At 36.6% G+C, this 22207-nt stretch overlaps 1 protein-coding gene across 2 annotated transcripts; it reads right to left on the reverse strand.

Annotated features, from left to right (window-relative positions):
- Nucleotides 1–1729: 1729 nt before the first annotated feature.
- LOC120073745 (1-acyl-sn-glycerol-3-phosphate acyltransferase BAT2, chloroplastic-like) lies at nt 1730–21995 on the reverse strand. Of its 2 annotated transcripts, none has more exons than XM_039026567.2 (9): nt 21845–21995; nt 21476–21579; nt 21340–21383; nt 7082–7145; nt 6140–6331; nt 5620–6026; nt 5373–5474; nt 4203–4479; nt 1730–2059 (listed from the first exon to the last, which is right to left on the reverse strand). In XM_039026567.2, exons 2-8 carry the CDS (start codon nt 21528–21530, stop codon nt 4258–4260), a joined length of 1086 nt encoding a protein of 361 aa, XP_038882495.1. In that variant the 5' UTR covers nt 21531–21579; nt 21845–21995; the 3' UTR covers nt 1730–2059; nt 4203–4257. The 2 variants fall into 2 exon arrangements, with proteins under 2 accessions (XP_038882495.1, XP_038882497.1); XM_039026569.2 differs by having other exon boundaries at nt 1985–2295; nt 21845–21992.
- Between the last annotated feature and the right edge of the window lie 212 nt (nt 21996–22207).

The following is a 22207-nucleotide window of genomic DNA, read 5'->3' on the forward strand; positions in this document are numbered from 1 at the left end:
TGTGTTGTCAATATGCTCATTCGATTGAGATTGAGAAGGAAGATAAAAAAGATGGAGATGGAGATCAGGTTCAAGGTTATCGGATCCAAACATAAAAAAGAGAATTAAAACAAAAAAGGAAAAATTAAAAAGAAAGGAAAAAGGAAAAAGGAACTGAAAACCCTTCTTTTGAAACAGAATAAAGAGAAAAGAATAAATGCCGAATGTGCTGAAGAAAGTATGAGTTTTATCACAATATTTTGAGAGAAGTGGAGATCAAAGAAAGTGAACCCTCCAAAAAATCATAGAAATTAAAGAAAAACTACATATTGTGTTTGTTTTGTTTGTGCTGGCCATAGCCAAAAAATCCCAAAACCCCACCAAGACAATTTGTTAAATATTTAAAGAAAATAGATCATAAAGATGAAGAAGAGGAAAGTAATATTACTTGTGGCCATGGGATTCGAAGAAAAAGAAGAAAATTCTGAAGAATTTTGTAATTTGTTTTATGTTTTTGTTAGAGAGAAAAAGAGTAAAGCTGAGGCCTTAAAAATGGTGAGATGATGAAAAGCTTGAAGAAAAAGAAACCTCGAAAGTTTTCTCCTTGAAAATAGAGAAACTCGTGGACCCATCCCATCCTACACACATGTATACTTCAAAATTGTGAAACTTAAATCGTGGATCGAATATACGATTTAGAATTAATCGTATTGCGGATACACGTTTTCTCATAATTGTGTATCAGATCCATGATTTTCCAACCTTATTTTTGTCAATATTTTGCTCTCAACTCTATTTATAACTAACAGATAGTATTCAGACAATAAGTATGAAATAATAATTAGACAACAATAAATAGTGAAACAGAATCGTAAGCAATCAATATAAGTTAACAATAAGGTATATGAGCATCATATAACAGTTTGCAATTAGTATTAAATAGCAAAGAGTATTCTATAGCAATCCGTATCATTAATAATAATTATCAAATAATAATCAAACAACAATCAAATAGTAATCAATATCATTGGCAATCAATATCAGAAAGTAATTAGATAACAATCATATAGCAATCGATTATCATTGACAACAATGGTAATCAGACAAGCAAATAGCAATTTGACGTCGTTGATAACCGGTATTAGATAGTAATCGTACAAAAAACAGATAGCAATCAATATTATTGACAATTAGTATCAGATAGTAATCCAATCAATATCAATTATCTGATAATAATCAAATAATAATTGGATAATCAATATGATTAGTAATTAGTATCAATTAAATAGCAGCTAGTATCAAATAGTAACCAAACAACAATTATCAATGCAATCACATTTTAAATGTTAGGAACATTTTGGTCATTTGAGTATCTCAATTGGGATAAATTGGTTAATTTTGCCATTTTTATAAACTTTAAATTGTTGGACTATGGACTTAATTTGTGTGCAAGTGGCCTTTTACCAATTACCAATTTACTTCACTTGACAGATAATTTTTCTAGAAACACAATTGGCTTGAAATTTGAACTTCCAATCAGGAAAAAAAAAATCTTCTTTAATTTGCACACATAGCAAAAGACAGAACTTCTTTTCACCCAACTTAGGTGGGGAAAAAGAAAAACTAATCTCTAACTCGAACTAATACCCATAGACAAAAATTAAGTTGACATCCCTTGCTTAATATTTCCTATACACTTGGAGAATTTATTCCAATCATCTAACTATCGCAAACTGACACAAATGATCAGTTGAAGGGAAAACAAAATCCAAGATGAACATGGTATAACAATTTGAAACTAATAGCAGTTCATGTTATCAAGTTACAAACAAAATTCAAGAGGCTTTACACATTCGTTTGAAAATTTAAACTTCAGAAACATGTAGAAACCATATGCCTAACGACTAGGAGAAATATGCAAAAGAAAGAAAACCGAATGATTGTGAAGCATGTAGATAAAAACTTTAATAAGTCACTCCCCTTCTGGCTCACATAAACCAGATTCTAAGCAAAGAAGATTGTCCTTTGTTATTGGAAATTACCTCTTAAACTTTTTGCAAATCAAATGAAGTTGGTACATCTGCAGAAGCCATTGTACACCTCATTTAGTTACACTAAACCACATTCCAAAATTCCAATTTCAGACGAAAAGTTGAAAGCTTTTTTATTTTTATTTTTTTTGACAAAATTATCTACAAAATGGAAGTAGTAGTTCCCCTCAAATTTTGGGAAGAGCAATAATCTTTGACTGATCAAGTACAAAGAATGTTCCCCTTCGACCTCAACCCTCCACGACGTGTACTACATGCAACATAGCTAGGGATGATATAAATCAGCTTTTGTCTCACTCTATGAAGCACAAACATGGATATAAATATGCGATATGGATATAATTGGATACATATGTGATAAGATACAATAATATGCCAATTTCTAAAAAAATTAAGATATGGATACATGAAGATATGTCACTTTATATATTTTTATATATTTTCTTTATACATGTAAATTTAATATTGCTAAATGTAATCCAACAAAAAAACACGACATGCCAATTTAACAACTTAATATTGAAGTCTAAAAGCGAAATAGTTGAAGTACAGAAACAAAATGAAGATGAATTTCGAAGTTGAAATTTGAAGTTCGAAGAAATGGGGAAAAAAAGTGTGAGATCAAAGCTGAAGTACGAAATTGAAGAGATGAGAAAAATATTATGAAATCTTTTATTTATTTTCTTTTGGGCTGCTAGATTGATGGAATATAGTGGACTTAGGTTAGGACATTTAAAACCCATCAATTTGGAAAATAAAAAAAAGACGAGCATGTTCTCTTTATGTATCTAGAAGGAGACACGCCTATCTGACATTAAAAAAATAAAAAATAAAATAAATTCGGATACTTCAAATCATGTACAGACACATATCATATATGTATTTGATATGATTCTCTATACAATTTAAAATATCTGTACTTTATAGGGCTCATTCTTCTTCCATAATCTGAATTCTTGATTCACTGAGTCACTGTAGTTCCAATTTTTTGTTTTAGGAATGTCATTACATAAAAGGCGTTCAATATCATTCTCATTCCATTTTTCCCCATCCCACAACCATTTTTCTCTCCACTTATTTTTTTGAACCCACGTCAACTTAAATTTGATTCTCAGTCTCAATATTCTTAAACAACGTCCATAACAATCGTCTTCATTCTGATTCCAATTCCAAAATAATTTATACATTAGCACACCTTTAGAAATTGTATTCACATTTCACAATTTCTCTTTTTATTTATTTTTGTTCTAATTTTCTCTAATGAGGCCTTAAGTAATTAAGTTAAAAAATAAAGAACATGTTTGGTAGACAATTCAAATTCTATTTTATGTTTTCAGATTCACTCAGTTCAGTTAATATGTGTTTAATTGACCGTCTGAATTCAATTTTTGAAAACTATTTGCAGGTTTTGTGATCCAAACTGTGCAAATTCTTAAAAACAACTTTTTTATGTTTGCGGTGTATCTAGATTTTGAATTCAAAATTTTAAAATGCATAATTATATTAAAAATGAGAAAACAATAACAAGTACACTATTTCATGTTATAAACTCAATTATTTTTATTAAATTTAAAATATTTAATATATTCTATATATTATATGATATTATAAAATAATAATTATACAAAAATTTTAACATAAAAAAAGTTCAGAAATTAATTAGTAATGGTTTATATTCAACCTAGTACTTAGTGGGAAACTAAATATATTTTCAATCCCATTTAAAAATTTGTTTAAATTGGAATTTAATTTATAAGTCTACTACCAAACACATATCTGAAAACATGAAATACAACTCTATTTTCATTAAATTCCTTATTTTCAAATTTTTATTTTCAGATTGCCTACCAAACAGGTCCAAAGATTTACAGCATAAGGTAAGAGATCTCATTAGGTTAAGAATCTTATTATTACAACGTTGAGGTTTCTCTTTCGGCTTCTACTTATTATTACAATCTTATTATTATACATATTTATTATTTGTAACTTCCCTTTATTTTTAATTTTGCCTTCAAGAATGCCACTACTCCCCCTTTCATCTTGTGTCCAAAGAAAAAGAACATACTAAAACCAGCCCACAAACCAACTAAAAGAAACACATTAAAGTGGATGAAATGATAAGCAAAAACTGAAGCAAAGTAATTAAATGAAATCGCAGAGAGAGATTGTTACCTTGTCAACACAATAGATATTCCACATCGGATCGAAAATCACTCACTGGAAAACCTCAGCAATCGGCATGCTTACTCAATGCATCTGCAATTACACTCCTAGCTTGATTGCACAATGCTTCTGGATCACTTCCGACCATAGACTTATGGATAACGACTTTCACAGATCCCTTATTCAAGATGCCTTCAAATCCTGCTGGCATAATGCTACCTGTTCCGACAAGTGTAATGGGTACGACTGGCACTTTGGTCTTTGCTGCAACACTGAATGCTCCTTTCTAAAAGACATGAGCAGATACATTCAAAAAGACATGAATAGGTATTTTACGCTTTCTAGTCAATCATAATACAATCTCCCCCAATGCACTTTATTTAATTTCAGAGATAAAACAAGCTTACTAAAGATTTAAGTATGGTGAAAGCAAATTGGTTAACAAAAAGCAACCTTACCAGAAAACTGCAAAGAAACCCAAACAAATAATGAAATAAAGAACTGCAGAACAAGAAGATAATTAAAACAATGGAACCGTTTATTTTTCAATTATCTAACTTTAGTGTTATGCATGGAATCAATATTTCAAACTCGAGTAAGCCTCACTAAGCTGCATTCAGGATTGATTTTGGGAGAAAGTGAAGTGATTATAACAAAATCTTAACCTTTTTTTTGTTTGGTAAAACAAATTATGATTAAATCCACTAAAATCACTTTTAAATCACACGTTTATTTCATGCCATTTTTAAAATATGTTATTTACTAGCTTTTATATTCTCCTAAAAGCATATACAATATTTAATAAAATTCGATTTTTAAATTTATCGAATAAAATTAAATTTTATTTTATATATCTATTTTAAAAAAATTATAAAATAATTATATAAAAATAATAATATTAAGTCCATTTTGGTTATTATATCTAAAATACGATAATTTAGTATTTATTTACCAAACACATGTAACCAACTTGTTAAGTATAAAGTTGAAATTTACCAAACAATAATACACTTCATATTAAAATGAATTTTACAAAGAGCACAATTGCCAGCAATTATTTTAAAAGTTACAACAACCCCAAACGGAATCTAAGTTTGTGAAAAAATGTATAGATTTCATGACCAAAAATCAACAATATTGTCCCGCAACGCAATGGTTTGAAATACAATGTTCACTTACCTTGAAAGCGCCTAATTTTCCATCTTTACTACGTGTTCCCTCTGGAAAGAAAAATACAGATGCACCCTTCCTTATAAGCTCCATGCACCGCTTCAGACAGTCCTTCATTAAAAAAAATTAACAAACTTTGAAATAATAACCCAACAACATCATTCTTAACCACGAGAAAAAGCTCCACAAATTTTCGAAATTTGTCTTCTAACTAATACAAGGGGGCAAAATCCAAACAGATAAACAAAGAAAGTACCAACTGGCTTCTGCTATCCATACGCTTCAAAGGAATGACACCCATCATAAACATAGCCCAACCAATAATGGGAAAGAGAAATATTGCAGTCTTGCTAATGAACTTAAAGCTTCTGCCAAGGGTAAGAAGTGTATATATGTCTAGAAAGCTCTGATGGTTTGAAACAAACACAGCAGGAGAATTAGGAGAGGGCAAATTCTCCAACCCTTCATATTTGATCCTAAAAAATGGAGCAATAGTCAAACTTGCCCACATTTTGGCAATTGAATAATGAATACTTCTGCGGTATCTATCCGTCAATAACACAAATGGATGTGCCACCAGCATAAGCATAAAGAGAAAAATAGCAGTGATTCCAGTAGTAGCATAAAAGAACGTTCCTCTGACTTTAGAGCTCAATGGTACTCCTGCACTTTAGGTAGTTAAAAAGAAACAAAACAAAATTGGAATTAGACATATAAGATAAGAGGTCAAAAGAAAAGGCAACAGGACAAGAAACAAAATTCATCCGAGAGGAAACCTGATAATGGATAACCAGCTTCATGAGTTCCCATTTTTGCAAGTTCAGACCTAGCAATAATGTACCGAGGGTTTCTTTTTCCACTAAACAGGTTGTTGTCCCAAGGGTTGTATAGATTCTCGTTTGGAGTAAGATAACACCAAGAGACACCAACACGTTTTCTGATGATGGCTGAGAAGCAATACTGTTGAGCTGTAGATGAAGAGAAACATCAAAGCCTTAGCTAAAGCTAACTCAATGAAAACATATTGTTTACCACCCCCGTAACATCAGATTTCAACACATTCTCCGAAGAACAAGATTTATATAGCATTTCATTTAATATGTGTCAAAATAACATGCTTCTGCAGCTGAGGCAAACGAAGTGGCCATTGCCTTAAAAGGGAAATTCATGCCAATGAGTTATGATTCAAATATATCAAGAATGTGTTAAAACCCGGTGATATCCTGATGACAAAGTCGAAAAGTATAGAATATCTTGTATGGTGGTAGATTTAGCCGGTGATCAAAATAAATCATATAAAAATTGCAAATAAGAATAAAATAAATTGTGCTCCCGTTTGTTTATCAACATGTCATCTTCTGATAACCTTGATCATTGAATAGTAAATTATCAAGCAAGACTTAGCCATGAACAATTGCACAAGGTCTAACACATTTCACTTAACTCTGTGCAAAAATTTTGTTTCATATTCTCTTCTGGTGTACCTAGCCTAGGATGAAAAACCATTATACTTGGAGATAAAACAATGAAGCGTGAATCATTTTACAATATCATAGGTTATAAGATTTTGTTGGTCTATGCCAGCTAAATGCTGCAAAAAGATATCATAATCAAAAAGGCAGTGGAAACTATTGATTACTCAAAAAAAAAAAAAAAAAGGTTATACTAAGTTAGAAGAAATTAACTAGAATAAAATTTTTGAGCGAGAAATAACTTACCACCATTTCCCAAATATGCTTGATGTAGAGAGGAACTGTACTGAAGACCTCTAGACATATTCATCTGCAAATAAAATGGTAATTAACACTCCAATAAAACAAATAAATTAGTAATGGTGAAAAACACCACGATGGAGCATAGCTCCTTCCCCCTTTCTCTTCTCCATCCCATTCTTGTGACCTCATTGCGCAAATGCCCCCTTACCATGCTTCTACAATCAACCTCTCCCTCGAACATGGAGTATTGAGTGAGTACAAGTTGTGTTGAAGTATTAATATAATAAAATAAAACATAACCCATTAATTTAAACTTTTGGGTTGATTAGTCATTTAACATGGTATCAAAACAAGTCTTATGTTCAAATCCATGTACAATGTCATTTTCTCCTAAGCCAACAAGAGCGTAGCTCAACTGGCATAATGTTCATAGTATCAACCTCATGGTTTGAGGTTCAATTCCCCCATCCCACGCTTTAATTACAATACCTCTTCAAAAAAATGTCATTTTCTCCCAATATTGAATTCCACAAGTTGGATCTTCTATAAATTTTCAAGCTCACAAGTGAATGGAAGTGTTGTAGTATTGATATAATCAAATTTATCACACCAACTTATGCCTTTTGGTTGATTGTGTAAGGCCCCCAATTATAAATACTTATAAACGTAGGGGTAAGAAAGGGATTAGAGGAAAAGAGGGATTGATACATGAAATCTTTGCTGTTAGTTAGATGTGGGGACCAGTGAGGGGAGGGGTTTAAGAAGGGTTTATTCCCGTAGGTGGAGGGGGGATTTTTTGGTGAGCAGGTTGCTTAAGGGAGAGGTTCCAGCCCTCTGAAAGTGCTGGTGGCTAGGGTATTATTTCCCGATTTCCTTGTTTTCCTTACTGATGTTATTGTTCATCTTCATCTTGTAATCTTCCCTTGAAGTTCATAAATAAATTTACCAGAGCATTGCTCTGTTATTGGAGTACTTGTTGGTAAATTCTGTTTGTAGGCGTTGGTTCCTAACAGATCGTTGATTTCACAAGTTTATCCCAAAGGGAAGGGTGCATGGATAAAAGCCACTTGAAAGGAACTGCAAGCAACCTTGATCTTTTTATAAAAAATATATATATAAGAAAGCAACCTTGATCTTTGGAAAGCAATAACAGAGAGAGTCTCTTAAAAAAACTATGCAAGTGGAAGAATATTTTGTTCAATAAAAGAGGGATAACCAACCCATTCAAATGCGGGTTTTTTCTAGCATTCCAATTTACTACCTTCCTATCTTTCAAGGTCTTTCAAAGACGACCAAAAAGTTGAAGAAGCTCTAAAAATGAGGATATCAGCAACATTGTCCAACACTCGAAAATCCATGTACCTTCTTATTTTTAATTTTTATATTTTGGACAAGTGATGGACATGCACAGACACATCGAAAAACCCAAACCTTTCAAATCGACAATGGTGTTGGGGAGAGGTGGTCAGTGTCGGCAACATTGATCAGAAGAAGCGACTGAGCGGGCAATGCAACAAAGGGAAGGAGATAAAAAAAACTTCGACAGCCACAGCAGGAGAGGAGTGACCAACATCAGCAACTTCGACAGCAGCCGCAAAGGGAGAGCAGAATTGGGGAGGGGGGGAGAGAGCAAGGGGTGGCTGTGTTTGTGAGAAGTGATGTAGGGGTATTTGTGGAGTTTACCGTTTGGTTAAGCGGGTTTTTGTATTTTGTTAGTTTTCTTTGAAGTTATTATTTTTACCATGTAAGCTTCTATGATTGTAAGTTTTCTTTAGTTTAGTTTGTTTCCCTTCCTCTTTGGGTCCTATTTAAGGAGGACTTGTTTTCTTTAGTTTAGTTTGTTTCCCTTCCTCTTCGGGTCTATTTAAAGAGGGCTTGTTTGATATATCATTTTGATCGAAACTTCTCCAAGATTTGGTCCATTTTGGCATCAGAGTGCTGCATCCCCATGTTCTGTCAACCGCGGTCTAATGCAACTAGAGAATGCAGTAGGAATTATCAATGAAAATATGGCAGAGTTCAAGCAAGTAGCAACAATAGCAGACATGCATCTAGCCATTGAAAATCTTACTCCGAGAGATTAGTAGGATGTCTAAAGCCAGAGCATGAGCAAGAAAAGTTTGGCAATATTCAAGAAACCCAAGAAGACAGAAGGCAACGTATTCAGCCCTTGGGACAGCTAGAAAATCGGATAGAACCCAAATATATTGAAAGATGCAAGGGATTGATTAGAAGAGAAGGCAAGAAGGAATAAGCATTGGTAACCAAAATACAAGATAAACCAAGTAATTCGAAGAACTTGGACCCTCCCAATCTTGAGACAACACTCAAGCCCTAATTCACTCACTACAACATTGCCTATCTTCTCCATTCCCCTCCCCTCTATTTATAACCAACTTCCCTAACAAACTCCCTAACTAATTACTAATATACCCCTCATATTCCTCTAATACCAATCCTATCATTACCAACCCCTAAAACACACCTTGTCCTCAAGAAACAAAACCCAAAATGGGGTACAGTGTATATATATATATATATAAAATACCAGCCCAAAAACCAATTTACTATAGCCACATTTTTTCATTTGTAAACAAATGGGCCTCAATTTGATAAAAATCAAGCCCATTAAACAGTCTGCCAACCACCCAAGTGACTGAAGCCCATCAGCCTGCCCAGATAACCCACTTTCTTCCAAAATTCTCTCAACCCATGTGAGGCCTTTGAAATGAAAAACCAGCCCACTAAATCCAGCCGATTCCAACCCAAAATTAAGCTGGATTTTTTTTCCATGACCAAGGCCCCACATACCGACACTTCACATGGGTAAGGAATCTCTTCCCTCCATCTTTACGAAATCTACACTTCCCCAAGTCCTCATCTCCACCCAAACTTGCTTATGCTGGCAACTATTCGCCGTTAATGGTCTTTGGCATCCACTTGTCTCACTATTTTTTATACTTTTGTGTACCAGCCCTTCCTTGAACACACGCTACTATCATTTATCCTTTCGCGAAGCTTGCGCCGCCGTATCCACTAAATCTTCCTCATCTTCCTTGCTCGTGTTCTTCGAAAGCACTTGCCTCTCTCAGGTGCTTTACTCCTTTTAATTCCATTTTCTTTATGATCAAACAATCTCCCTCGAGCTTCACGATTGCTGGTCTGTCCCCCCTTCCTCGCCTCGTCAGGAATCTTCTGTCGACGTCTCCACTAGCTTGTTTTCTACTTCTCAACGTGATTTCTTCCCTTCAATCCGCTCTTATTTCTCTCTCTCTATTTGATCGACTCTCTCCTCACTTCTTTGACAGATAAGACTCTGGATTCTTGTTTTCCTTCCCAGTATTCTTCACAAGATGATTTCGAAGCTTCTTTTCTTTTTCTCCCCCATGGATTGCAACATTTTTCTCTTTCACGACAACAGATTCTGTAACTTTTGCACAGAATTAACTTCCACCCTGTTTTTCTTCTTTGTTTCTTCTTGGACCACCGCCTTTGCTACCGGAACGGCTATGCTCTTCAGCATATCTCATAATTCTTTCATTTCCTCATACAGAAACTTCATGAACTCCATGTGTGCATCTTCATCTACCTCCATGGCCAGAACCAAACAACTCTGATGCCAATTGATAGAACCCAAATATATTGAGATATAATTGGTAACCAAAATACAAGATAAACCAAGTAATTCGAGGAACTTGGACCCTCTGAAACTTGAGATAACACTCAAGCCCTAATTCACTCACTACAATAATAACTATCTTCTCCATTCCCCTCCCCTCTATTTATAACCAATTTCCCTAAAAAACTCCCAAACTAATTACTAATATACCCCTGATATTCCTCTAATACCAATCCTATCAAAATCTTCCTCCCAAGAACACCCCCAAGAGATCAGAATAGAGGAACTTACCCAATGCAACACATTCATAATCATGTGCCAACACACTTTCAAAAAGTAATGGCAATTCCTCAAAACCTGTTAGGTTATGATTTGGATTCTTCAGAAGATGAGGATTACCATACTCAAGATTATCCTCCAAGATTCCAACAGCCTTAGCAAGGACAGCTTCCAAGGTTCCAAAACTACAGATATGATGAACAAGATCCAAATCAAGATTGGTTCCGGGGACCACCTTGGAGACAAGAACCATATTACAAGATGAAGATCAACATCCCAACTTATAATTGAAGGATGAATATCAAAACTTTCCTTGATCGGGTGAAAGATGTGGAGAGTTTTTCAATTATATGGGAACTCAGAAAACAAAAAAGGAAAATTAGTATCATTCAAATTGAAAAGTTGAGCATCGACATGGTGGATCAACTTCAAAAACATATGAGATTATATCGCAAATGGCCTATTCATAGTTGAAGATGCTTCGGATGATGAAGAAAAGATTCCTCCCCATTAATCATGAGGCTCCTTTAGAGCCAATTTCAACACTGTACACAGGACAATATAACTATCGAGGAGTACATGGAAGAATTCCAACGTCTAAATGGTTGAAACAATTTAGTTGAAAGTGAGAATCAACAAATAGCTCGATTCGTTTATGGATTACGTCAAGATATAAGAGAAATGGTTCATCTTCAGCCAATGACTTGTCTTTCAGAAGCTGTTTTGGTAGCAACTACAATTGAAGAGGATGATAATTAGAAACAAAAATAGTGAAATGGGAAAAAGGAACAATCGGGATAAATCCCCAATTCAATCAAAGAAAACACCTTTTAATGTGTCTAAAAATCAGATAGGAGCAAGCACTTCAACTGCAAAGAATAAGGAAACTATTTCCAGATTTGACAATGACCAAAAAGGGAGTACAAGTACTTTGACCAATAAATCATCTAATTCTTATAATAGATCTAATCTTGGTAAATGTTTTAGGTGTGGACAAGTTGGTCATCTATCAAATGATTGCCCTTAAAGATGAAATTTTACAATTCAAGAAAGCAATGAAGAAGTTGAGGAAAAACAAGATGACAGTGAAGATGTTGAATATTCAAACCCGGATGATGGGGAAGAACTATCTTGTGTGGATCAAAGGATCTTGCTTTCCTACCACCGATACACAACCCCAAAGACATTCCCTATTTCAAACTTGATACAAAATAAATGGAAAAGTGTGCAATGTCATTGTGGACAGTGACAGTCGCGAAAACATGGTGTCTAAAAAGCTGGTTCAGGCTCTAAAACTAAAAACAGACGCTCACCCAAATTCTTTTAAAGTGGTTGGATAAGGAATGGGGGTGAGGTTCTAGTAAATAAAATCTGCATGGTACCTTTATCAATAGGAAGTCACTAGAGAAAATAATTTGTGACATTCTAGATATAAATGCGTACCAGACCACTCATAAAGGTTATGATAACACTTATTAGTTTGACTGCATGGGGAAGAAAGTGATGTTGTTACCAGCCACGGCCAAATCTAGTAATGAAGCTTTAACTAAAGAAGGAAAGCAAAAAGGCCAATTACTTTCCCTTCTAACTAATAAAAATCCTTTGAGCAACTCATCTAAGTTTACCTTAGCTATGTTGTTGCTTTCAATCTCTGTAGACAGCATGGTTCTTCGGTTATTAGAGGAATTTCCCTCCCTCACTAAAATTCTTGATAATCTTCCTCCCTACCGAGACATTCACCATAACATAAACTTGATACCAGGGGCTTCTTTCCCACATTTACCTCACTATAAAATGAGTCCAATTGAGCATCAAGCTCTCCATGATATAATCCAGGAGTTGTTGAAAAAACAACATATTCAACCAAGTTTAAGCCCGAGTGTGGTTCCAGCTATTCTAGCACCTAAAACGGATGACACTTGGCACTTATGTATTGATAGTCGAGCTATTAGTCGGATCACTGTTAAATATAGATTTCCTATTCCAAGAATATCCAAACTTTTAGATCAATTAGCTGGGGCTAAAGTCTATAAGGCCTCCAATTATTCATACATACAAACGAAAGGGTAGAAAGGAAATTGTGGAAGAAAATACCAATGGAGGTGATGGAGTTAGTTGGGCTGATGGGGACCACGAGAGAGACGTCCGTCGAGGCTTGGAGGGGACCTCGAAGATTGAGGGGTTTAAGAGAGGTTTAGGGCAAAAGGGAACGACATGCATTTTATGATCAAGCTTTGCTTCTAGGGAGAGGATTTCCAACCCTCTAGAAAGTGCTGGTGTACTGGGTATCTTGTTGTTTGATCTGCAACAATCGAGAGATAAGCGTTCCCTCTTGAGAAGGCTGAAACCTCCCATACATCCACTGGACTAGAGCTACCCAAGATCGAATCGACTGTCGTTGATGAGTCCAACAAAACCAATCAACTACTTCTAGGGAGAATGATATTACGGCCACCTTGATCTTCTCCGAATCGAATAATTCATGAATCTCGAAGTAGTGCTCGGCGCGATAAACCCATAAACTCGGATGTTCACAGGAAAAGTATAATCTGACCGCTGCCAATGCAAAGTATAAGATTCAAGCTGATACCCATCGTCGCCATGTTACTTTTCAACCTGGTGACCTTGATGGTGTACAACTTCCTGCTACATCTTTTTTAAAACTTTCCAATAAGAAGTTTGGGCCATTTCCTATTCTGGAAAAATTTGGCAACAATGCCTATCGTGTAGATCTTCCTACAACAATGACTATCAGCAATACTTTCAATGTAGCTGATCTTTTTCCTTACTTTGTGCCAGATGAGTTCCAATTGCCTGTCTAACTCGAGGATGAGTTAATTTTTCTGGGTGGGAAAGAGTTGGGACTTCTATCACGCGCACGAGGGCGTGTACAATTACCAACCACCCAAAAGAATGTGGACTATACCTGCTCATAATAAACCTGTATCGAAGGGCATCAAGTTTAGCCAACAAGTTTATACAATCTCAAATTACTTATGCTTCCTAGGTCCACCAACCTCAACAGTTATACCTTTTTGGCACAATGCCATTGCCACCAGCTGGGAATTAAAACAAAGTTTGCAAGCCTTTTTGAATTTTATGGCAATAAATTAACCAGTCTTGGGCAAAGACCCAAAGGAAGAAGTTTCTAAATACCCTTACCTATGTGACATTGAGACAACCACGTTCCTTGAAAAGCTTATGCAGGAGGAACTTACCACAAAACACGAACTTGTTTCAAGAGCCAAGTTGCAGCTCCATTTTAGTGAGTTTCAAGGAATGGATGCATAAGAAGGTATCAATGAGGTTGGGTCTTTTGCCTGTGGGCTTGTTTTTTGTATGCCCTTGTGCATTCTCTCATTTTTTGTAATGAAAGTTTAAATTTGAGAGAATAAAATTATTTTCTCTTATTGAATATGTGCAATTTAGGTCTTATGTAGGAGAAAGATCTCTTACAAGTATGGAAAAGGATAAAGGCAAGAAAGGATAAATGATGTAATCTAAGATAAGAGAACTCCCTCCAAAAATAAAATCAAAGTCTTATCAATCAAAAGTTATAAATACAAGAAGACAAGGAAAGCAAATTAACCCTAATTCTAGTCAATCAAAGATATCAATCTTAATCCTAATAAAGAAACTAATCCTAATCCTAATCAATCAAGGAAACTAATTTGTAAGACTCCTAGTTAGGAATATTTTGGGTAATTAGTATGGTTATTAAAAAGTGTATATTAGTAATATGATAGGAAGGTTGTTAAAGTTTTTGGTTATAAATAGTAGGAGTTGGTTGAGGAAAAGGGTGTAGAGAATTTTGGTGGGATTTCCTAATTGGGAATTTGGGACAGGATTTTGTAAAACCCCCGATAATCTATACTTATAAGAGAAAGGGCAAAAAAGGAAATGGGTGAGAAGAAACGGTTACGAAAGAAGTGGGAGGTGAAGATTCGGTTTCAAGAGGAATAGTGGGAGAGGATTTCGGTTGAGACCGCGGACCACCATCAGCTGATTAAATAGGGCATCCGGAAACCAAAGGGGGTGTGAAGAAAAATAAGGAAGAAAGCTTCTATGGAGAGATTCCCCAGCTCTCTCGAATTCCCGCTGGGTTTCTAGTTTTGTGATTCATGTTCTATTTGTAATGGTTGTTCTGTTTTGCTCTGAGGAGGTTGATGTTTTGTGATTTCATATTGTTCCTTGGTCTATAGAAGCTAACGAGTTTTCAAGTTTGTCTACCTTTCATTCTTCTTCCTTTCAACTTGTCTATTTCTTGGAGTGTGTCTGTGAAGCAGGTCAGAGTTAGGACGTGGGGTCTTAACAAGTGGTATCAGAGCCGCAATCCTAGGGAAGACTTGAGCAAGGACTAAAAAACAAATGGAAGAGAGGTTGGAGACGAATGGGAAGGAGATGGCCGGGTTGAGGGAATTACTGAGCGGATTATGTAAGAACATCGAGAAGCTAATGGAGGAAGTCAGGGAAAGCAACTCCGCTAGGAGGAAGGAGGAAACAGTGACTACTGAGGGAAGTACTCTCAAAGCTAAAGGAACGATGGACGAAGCGGAATCATCCCACACGGCAGGAGCTGGAAACATGGATAAAGGTAAGTACAAACGTTTAGAAATACCTCTTTTCACAGGGGAGAATCCGGAGTACTGGGTGTACCGCGTTGAGCACTACTTTGAAATACACGAACTATCAAATGCCGAGAAAGTCAAGGTGGCCATGATCATTTTCGCCCCCGACGAGGTAGATTGGTTCCGATGGAATAACAATTGGAAGGCCATAACTATTTGGGAAGAACTGAAGAAGAGACTCTTCGAGCATTATCGAACCGTGGGAGAAAGGAGTCTGGGCGCTCGGCTGCTCAAAATCAAGCAAGACAGATCGTATCCGAAGTATGTAAAGAAATATGTCACGTATTCGGTGCCCTTGCCGGAATTATCTGAAAACGTGCTGATGGATGCCTTCATGAATGGACTGGAGTCGGCGTTGCAAGCAGAGGTAATCAGTCGTAACCCCAAAACATTGGATGAGTGTATGCGCGAAGCCCAACTGGTGAACGACAGGAATTTGGCCCTGAAACTAGCACGGAGGAATCTTGAGGCAGGTGGGCTTAGCAAAAGAGAGGCCCAACAAGGGAAGAAGGAGTACTCAGAAAAAGCCCAAATAAAGGGACACGAGGCCTTGCCTATGAAACAAGTATCGATACCGGTCAAGCATTTCCCTATGAAGAAAGAGGCTCCCCTGAAGAGGCTGTCAGATTTAGAGTTCAGAGAACGTCTCGATAAGGCCTTTGCTTCTGATGTAATGAGAAGTACGCGCCCGGGCACCGTTGTAAGGTAAGGGAGAACAGGCAACTAATGCTCTTCATAGCCAACGAGGAAAAAGATCCGGTAGTGGAAGAAGTTGAAGAAGCGGAAGAGAAACTAGAATTGAAAAACGTAGAAGTTATGGAGAAGGCCGAGCTCGTGCTGAAATCCTTACTCAGGTTCTCGGCAAAGGGGACTATGAAACTTAAAGGAGAGATAAGGGGAAGGGAAGTGTTGGCACTCATTGACTCGGGAGCGACACACAACTTCATCCATCAGAATACGGTGACTTGGTGAGGGAACTCGAAATTCCTTTGGAACACCAGACGAAATTTGGGGTGATAATTGGCAATGGAAGCGAAATTGAAGGCAAGGGGGTATGTAAAGACGTAGAGCTTAGATTACCAGGGTTGAAGGTGAGGGCGGATTTCTTGGCAATGGAGCTTGGACGGATGAATGTGGTGTTGGGGATGTCGTGGTTATGCACCACCGGTTTCATGAGCATCCACTGGCCTTCGTCAACCATGGATTTTTGGTCAGGGGACTCACGCATACCTTACGAGGAGATCCTTCTCTCACAAAGGCAAAAGTGTCCTTCAAGACCCTGAGTAAACAATGGGAGGAAGATGATCTGGGGTTCTTAGTTGATTTCCAAACATTTGGAGATTGAGAACGAAGAAGAGGCAGAGCAAGAGAATGAAGCCAAAGTGCCAACTCAACTACCAGTGATGATCTCGACACTCTTAGAACAGAATCAAGATGTATTTGCAATGCCAGCGACACTTCCCCCTAAATGGGCAGTCGACCATCAGATCACTATCAAAGAAGGTCAGGATCCGATTAATGTTCGTCCATACAAGTATGGCCACACGTAGAAAGAAGAAATAGAAAAGCTGGTGCAGGAGAGGAGATGATGCAAGCCGGATTTATACGCCCCAGCAGAAGCCCTTACTCTAGTCCAGTATTGTTAGTTAAAAAGAAGGACGAGGGATGGCGTTTCTGCTTTGATTACCGAAAGCTTAACCAAGTCACCATTGCCGATAAGTTTCCAATACCAATTATAGAAGAACTTCTCGATGAATTACATGGAGCGGCAGTATTTTCCAAGCTCGACCTCAAGTCTGGATATTACCAAATCAGAATGAGAGAAGGAGACATCGAGAATACAGCTTTCCACACTCACGAAGGCCACTATGAATTTCTAGTGATGCCGTTTGGTCTCACCAATGCACCAACCACTTTTGGAGGGAAATGTTCACCACCTTGGGAACTCAACTGAAAAGAAGCACCTCTTTCCATCCCCAAACGAATGGACAAACCGAAAGAGTCAACCGATGCCTTGAGACGTACTTGAGATGTTTTTGCAATGAACAACCCTCACGATGGAATAAGTGGTTGGCCTAGGCTGAATTGTGGTACAATACTACCTTTCATATCTCTATTCGAACCACGCCATTTCAAGCAGTTTATGGTCGTCCTCCCCCGCCACTAGTGTATTATAGGGACAAAAAATCAACAAACGGCATTGTGGAAAGACAACTGAAAGATAGAGACTTGGCCTTGAACGCTCTTAAAGAAAACTTGGTGATAGCACATAATAGGATGAAAAAGAACGTTGATCTTCATAGAAGGGAACTGCAGTTTGAAGTGGGGGATGAAGTATTTCTTAAATTGAGGCCTTATCAGCAGCGATCTTTGGCTAGAAAAAGAAGTGAAAAACTGTCCCCAAGGTTCTATGGGCCCTACCAAATATCAGAAAAGATCGGGGAAGTCGCCTACCGACTGAACCTACCACCAGAAGCAACCATCCACAATGTATTCCATGTGTCCCAGCTCAAGAAGAAGCTCGGTCAAGTGCAGCGGGTACAACACCTTCCTCCTATACTGTCGGAAGAATTCGAATTACAAGTTAGTCCTGAATTGGTGTTAGGAATAAGGTGGAATGGGGAGCTAGCTATTCAAGAATGGTTGGTAAAGTGGAAGAATATGCCTGAAAGTGAAGCTACTTGGGAGTCCGCACCAGCTATGAAACAACAATTTCCTACATTCCACCTTGAGGACAAGGTGTATTTCGAGAGGAGCGGTATTGTAAAACCCCCCGATAATCTACACTTATAAAAGAAAGGGCAAAAAAGGAAATGGGCGAGAAGAAACGGTTACAAAAGAAGTGGGAGGTGAAGATTCGGTTTCAGGAGGAATAGTGGGAAAGGATTTTGGTTGAGACCGGGGACCACCATCAACTGATTAAATAGGGCATCCGGAAACCAAAGGGGGTGTGAAGAAAAATAAGGAAGAAAGCTTCTATGGAGAGATTCCCCAGCTCTCTCGAATTCTCACTGGGTTCCTAGTTTTGTGATTCATATTCTATTTGTAATGGTTGTTCTGTTTTGTTATAAGGAGGTTGATGTTTTGTGATTTCATATTGTTCCTTGGTTTATAGAAGCTAACGAGTTTTCAAGTTTGTCTACATTTCATTCTTCTTCCTTTCAACTTGTCTACTTCTTGGAGTGTGTCTATGAAGCAGGTCGGAGTTAGGACGTGGGGTCTTAACATATTTCTAGCCCTCTTGAAAGTGCTAATTTGTCACAGTTTTATTTGTTATCTTCCTTATGTTCTTATTACTGATTTCCATTGTAATTTTCCCTTGAAGTATATAAATAAATCATTCTAGTGCCTTGCTTCGTTTCTTGGGAATTGTCTTGTTGGGTATTTTACTGTTTGCAAATTTGGATACCTAACAAATTGATTTCAGAGCATTTTATAAATGCAATGGATTTGGATGCAAGATGTGATAGACTTAAAAAGATGTTAGAGATCCTAGAATCAATGCAACAAACATTGAAGGATTACCAGCAAGGATGTGCAGACAGAGATAAAGAAAGAGAAGCGAGAAGATTAGCAGATATCGAAGCAGAGAAAGAAGAATTGGCAAAGAAAAGGTCAAACAAACAAGAAACGATCGTCGCTGGAGTTGAACCTAAAATTCCTAGTGAGCTTCTAGTGGAATGTTTATTTGTGGAAGGATCTTCCTGAACGTTGAAAGGCGTTGATGAAGAAGGAGTGGTGCTTGTTCCAGCAAGTTTTGTTAAGAGAAAATGGGCACCAACGATAGAAGAGATGCGACCAATAGAAACAAAAAGAAAAAAAGAGGCAGGCAATGAGCAATAGTAGAGAAGAAAAAGAGAAAAAAAATGAGGAGTCGAAGATGGAGAAATCAGAGAAGAAGAGCAACCCGATCGTTCGTGTCCATTGTCGGTGGTGAAGGGTGATATGGTCGGAGACTAGTGGTGTTGAGGCGAGCTCAGGCACTCGCCTATGGTGAGAGGCGAGGCAAGGATAGACCACAACACCTTGAAAGTATACAAGGCGAGTGCCTTCAACAGATGCGCCAACTTATGCCTTTTTGCACCATTGCCTCAAATGGAGGCAAGCACCTATTCATCTAGGCGATTATTCTTAATAAAGTGTTTGTATGTCTTTTATTTTAAAAAAGAAAAGAACCCTTTTGAGTTCTAACATCAGAAATAGAAGAGTTGGGAGGAAATAATAATACAAAAATGAAGAATAAGAAGAGTCTAAAAGCTTTAAGAAGAAGAAGACGAAGAAGAGAAGAACAAAAAGATAAGAAGAACAGAGAAGAAGAATGATATGAAGTAGAAGAAGAAGAAGAGTTTGATGGGAAGTAAAAGAAAAGTAGTTTGACAAGAATAAGAAATCGAAGTGACAGAAGAATAAAAAGTGAAGTTATATGCATTAAAGTTACATGTTGCATGCAGTCATAAGTCTTGACAGATGACAGTATTTTTCTTGTAGTAAATTTAATTGCTAGCTGTATCTTCTCCAATGGCTAACAGCTGGCATGTTTGAATCTTTTGTTTAATTATTAGTTAGGCTGCAATACCGTCTCTTTACCATTACAAAATAAATGCAAATTTCTTTTCTGTTATATAATTACTTTTCCTCTCATTTTATTTAAATATAAGACAGTTTATTTAAATGTTTATGTTTTTAAAATTAAGTTTTATAATCATAATAATAATTATTATTAGTAGTAGTAGTAGTTACCTATAAAACAGTTATATATAATATTTATTTAGTATTTTATTAAGTGCGGGCAATGCTTTTTTGTCGCCTCTCGCCTCAAGACAATTAGAAGATTTGTCGCCTTAGAGAGCACCTTGCGCTTTGAAAACACTGGCTATAGAAGACCAACACCATCTTTCTTTCCATTGCTCTTATGCAGTTAAGAGTTGTAGAAATCTCTTTCAACATTTGCTAGTGCTTCCCTAAGACAACCATTCAACCCCCCTTCAATTTCTTTGTGAACATCTTTAAGGCTCTACAAAATTATTTGGAAGTTGAGGCTAAAAAATAAACACAGAACCTTTCAAGGAGATTCTGGTCGTTTTAAGGACTTTTGGGACAGTTTTTTTTCTCTTCAACGTGGTATTCTCCGCCAAAAGAGTTTTGTAATTATGAACTTTTTCCCTCATAGAGGAAATAAAGTAATGAGATGGTAAAGCGAATTTTTTTTAACAGTGGAAGTTCATTTATTTAATACAAATTCTGATTTTTTTAAAAAATCCACTTGGATTTGATTGGAGATTCCTCATTTCCCCACTCTTTTATCTCTCCTTCCTTAATGAAGTCTGTGTCCTATTAATAATTGTGCTAAAACCCAGATAGCACTTCATTTCATAAAGCAATTCGATAACATTAAACCCAATTTAGAACTTGCAAGCACAAAATATTCCCAAATGTTTGGCTCCAATGCTAGCAGATCCAACGAAGAACATATTTAGATAATGATTTTTGGTCCTTTATGGTTTAGACATTCATTATTTTTTATCTTGCATTGGGTTAGCCACAATAAGCATACGAGAGAACAGATCCCTACTTGATTTATGATTAGGATGTTGAGACACATATAAGGCCAGCTCCATGAATATTTTCTTATCTCTATCATAAGCTCAACAGAGTGCAGACTTTCCAACAAATATACAGAAAACAAACAAGTACAATGAAACAAAAGTGATAAATAAATTGACTAAAATGCCTACCGGCAGAGAAGATGAAGCGCTGAAAAGCCCAAGTTCTTGGTAACCTAAACAATTGATCCAATAGAATTGTATCAATTACGAACACTTAAAATTGTAAGGACATCAAAAGACGAGAAAACAAAGAAACAGAAAGTACCAGAGCGAAGAAGAGGAAGCGAAAAACCATGGTGAGAGAGAGAAACGATTTCCATGGACAAACCGCGAGCAAAGCATGAGCAGAAGAATGGTTTGACAGAAACTCTATATCATGACAAATTGAGGATTAAGAGAAGAAAAACAGCGCAAGGATTCTCAAAATTGAACTTCAATCACCATAGCTTAAGTCAAACACAGCAGAAAACGAACATCCACGACCACAATTTATGGCGAAAAAGTCACTTGGAATTAGATTAATTCGGTTCGGATAGATTATTCAGAAGAAAAAGTAGAAAAACATGATGTTGGAGGATAAATTCAAGAAAACGGAGCAACATAGAGTTGTTGAGGGATGAAATGAAGTGATTACCAGAAGCAAGAGAATTGAGTATGGACAAATGGCAGATGATTCACAGAGCAAAGAGAGAGAGAGAAGCAGGCAAAAGCTTGGATTTTCTTCTTCTTCTTCTCGCTTTTCTTGTTGTCGCAGAAGAATCATTTTAAAGAGAGGAGTGGGCAATATTTGTAATTTTGTATAATTTGTGTTTGAAGGAAGCAGATATTTACGTCATTGTCAATCTTCTTTACGGATATGGGCTCTTGGGAGGATGGGCGTCATCATACAAGACTTTTAACTTCGGTTCACGATTTGGTTTGGTTTTAATATTTTAATCGGGTATACTCGTTTTTTATCGAAAAATTTATACGGATGACCCATTGACCCTCTATTGAC

This window comes from Benincasa hispida, chromosome 3 (assembly GCF_027475165.1).
Source record: "Benincasa hispida cultivar pf3 chromosome 3, pf3_genome.v1.1, whole genome shotgun sequence".
NCBI classification, from domain to species: Eukaryota; Viridiplantae; Streptophyta; class Magnoliopsida; order Cucurbitales; family Cucurbitaceae; genus Benincasa; species Benincasa hispida.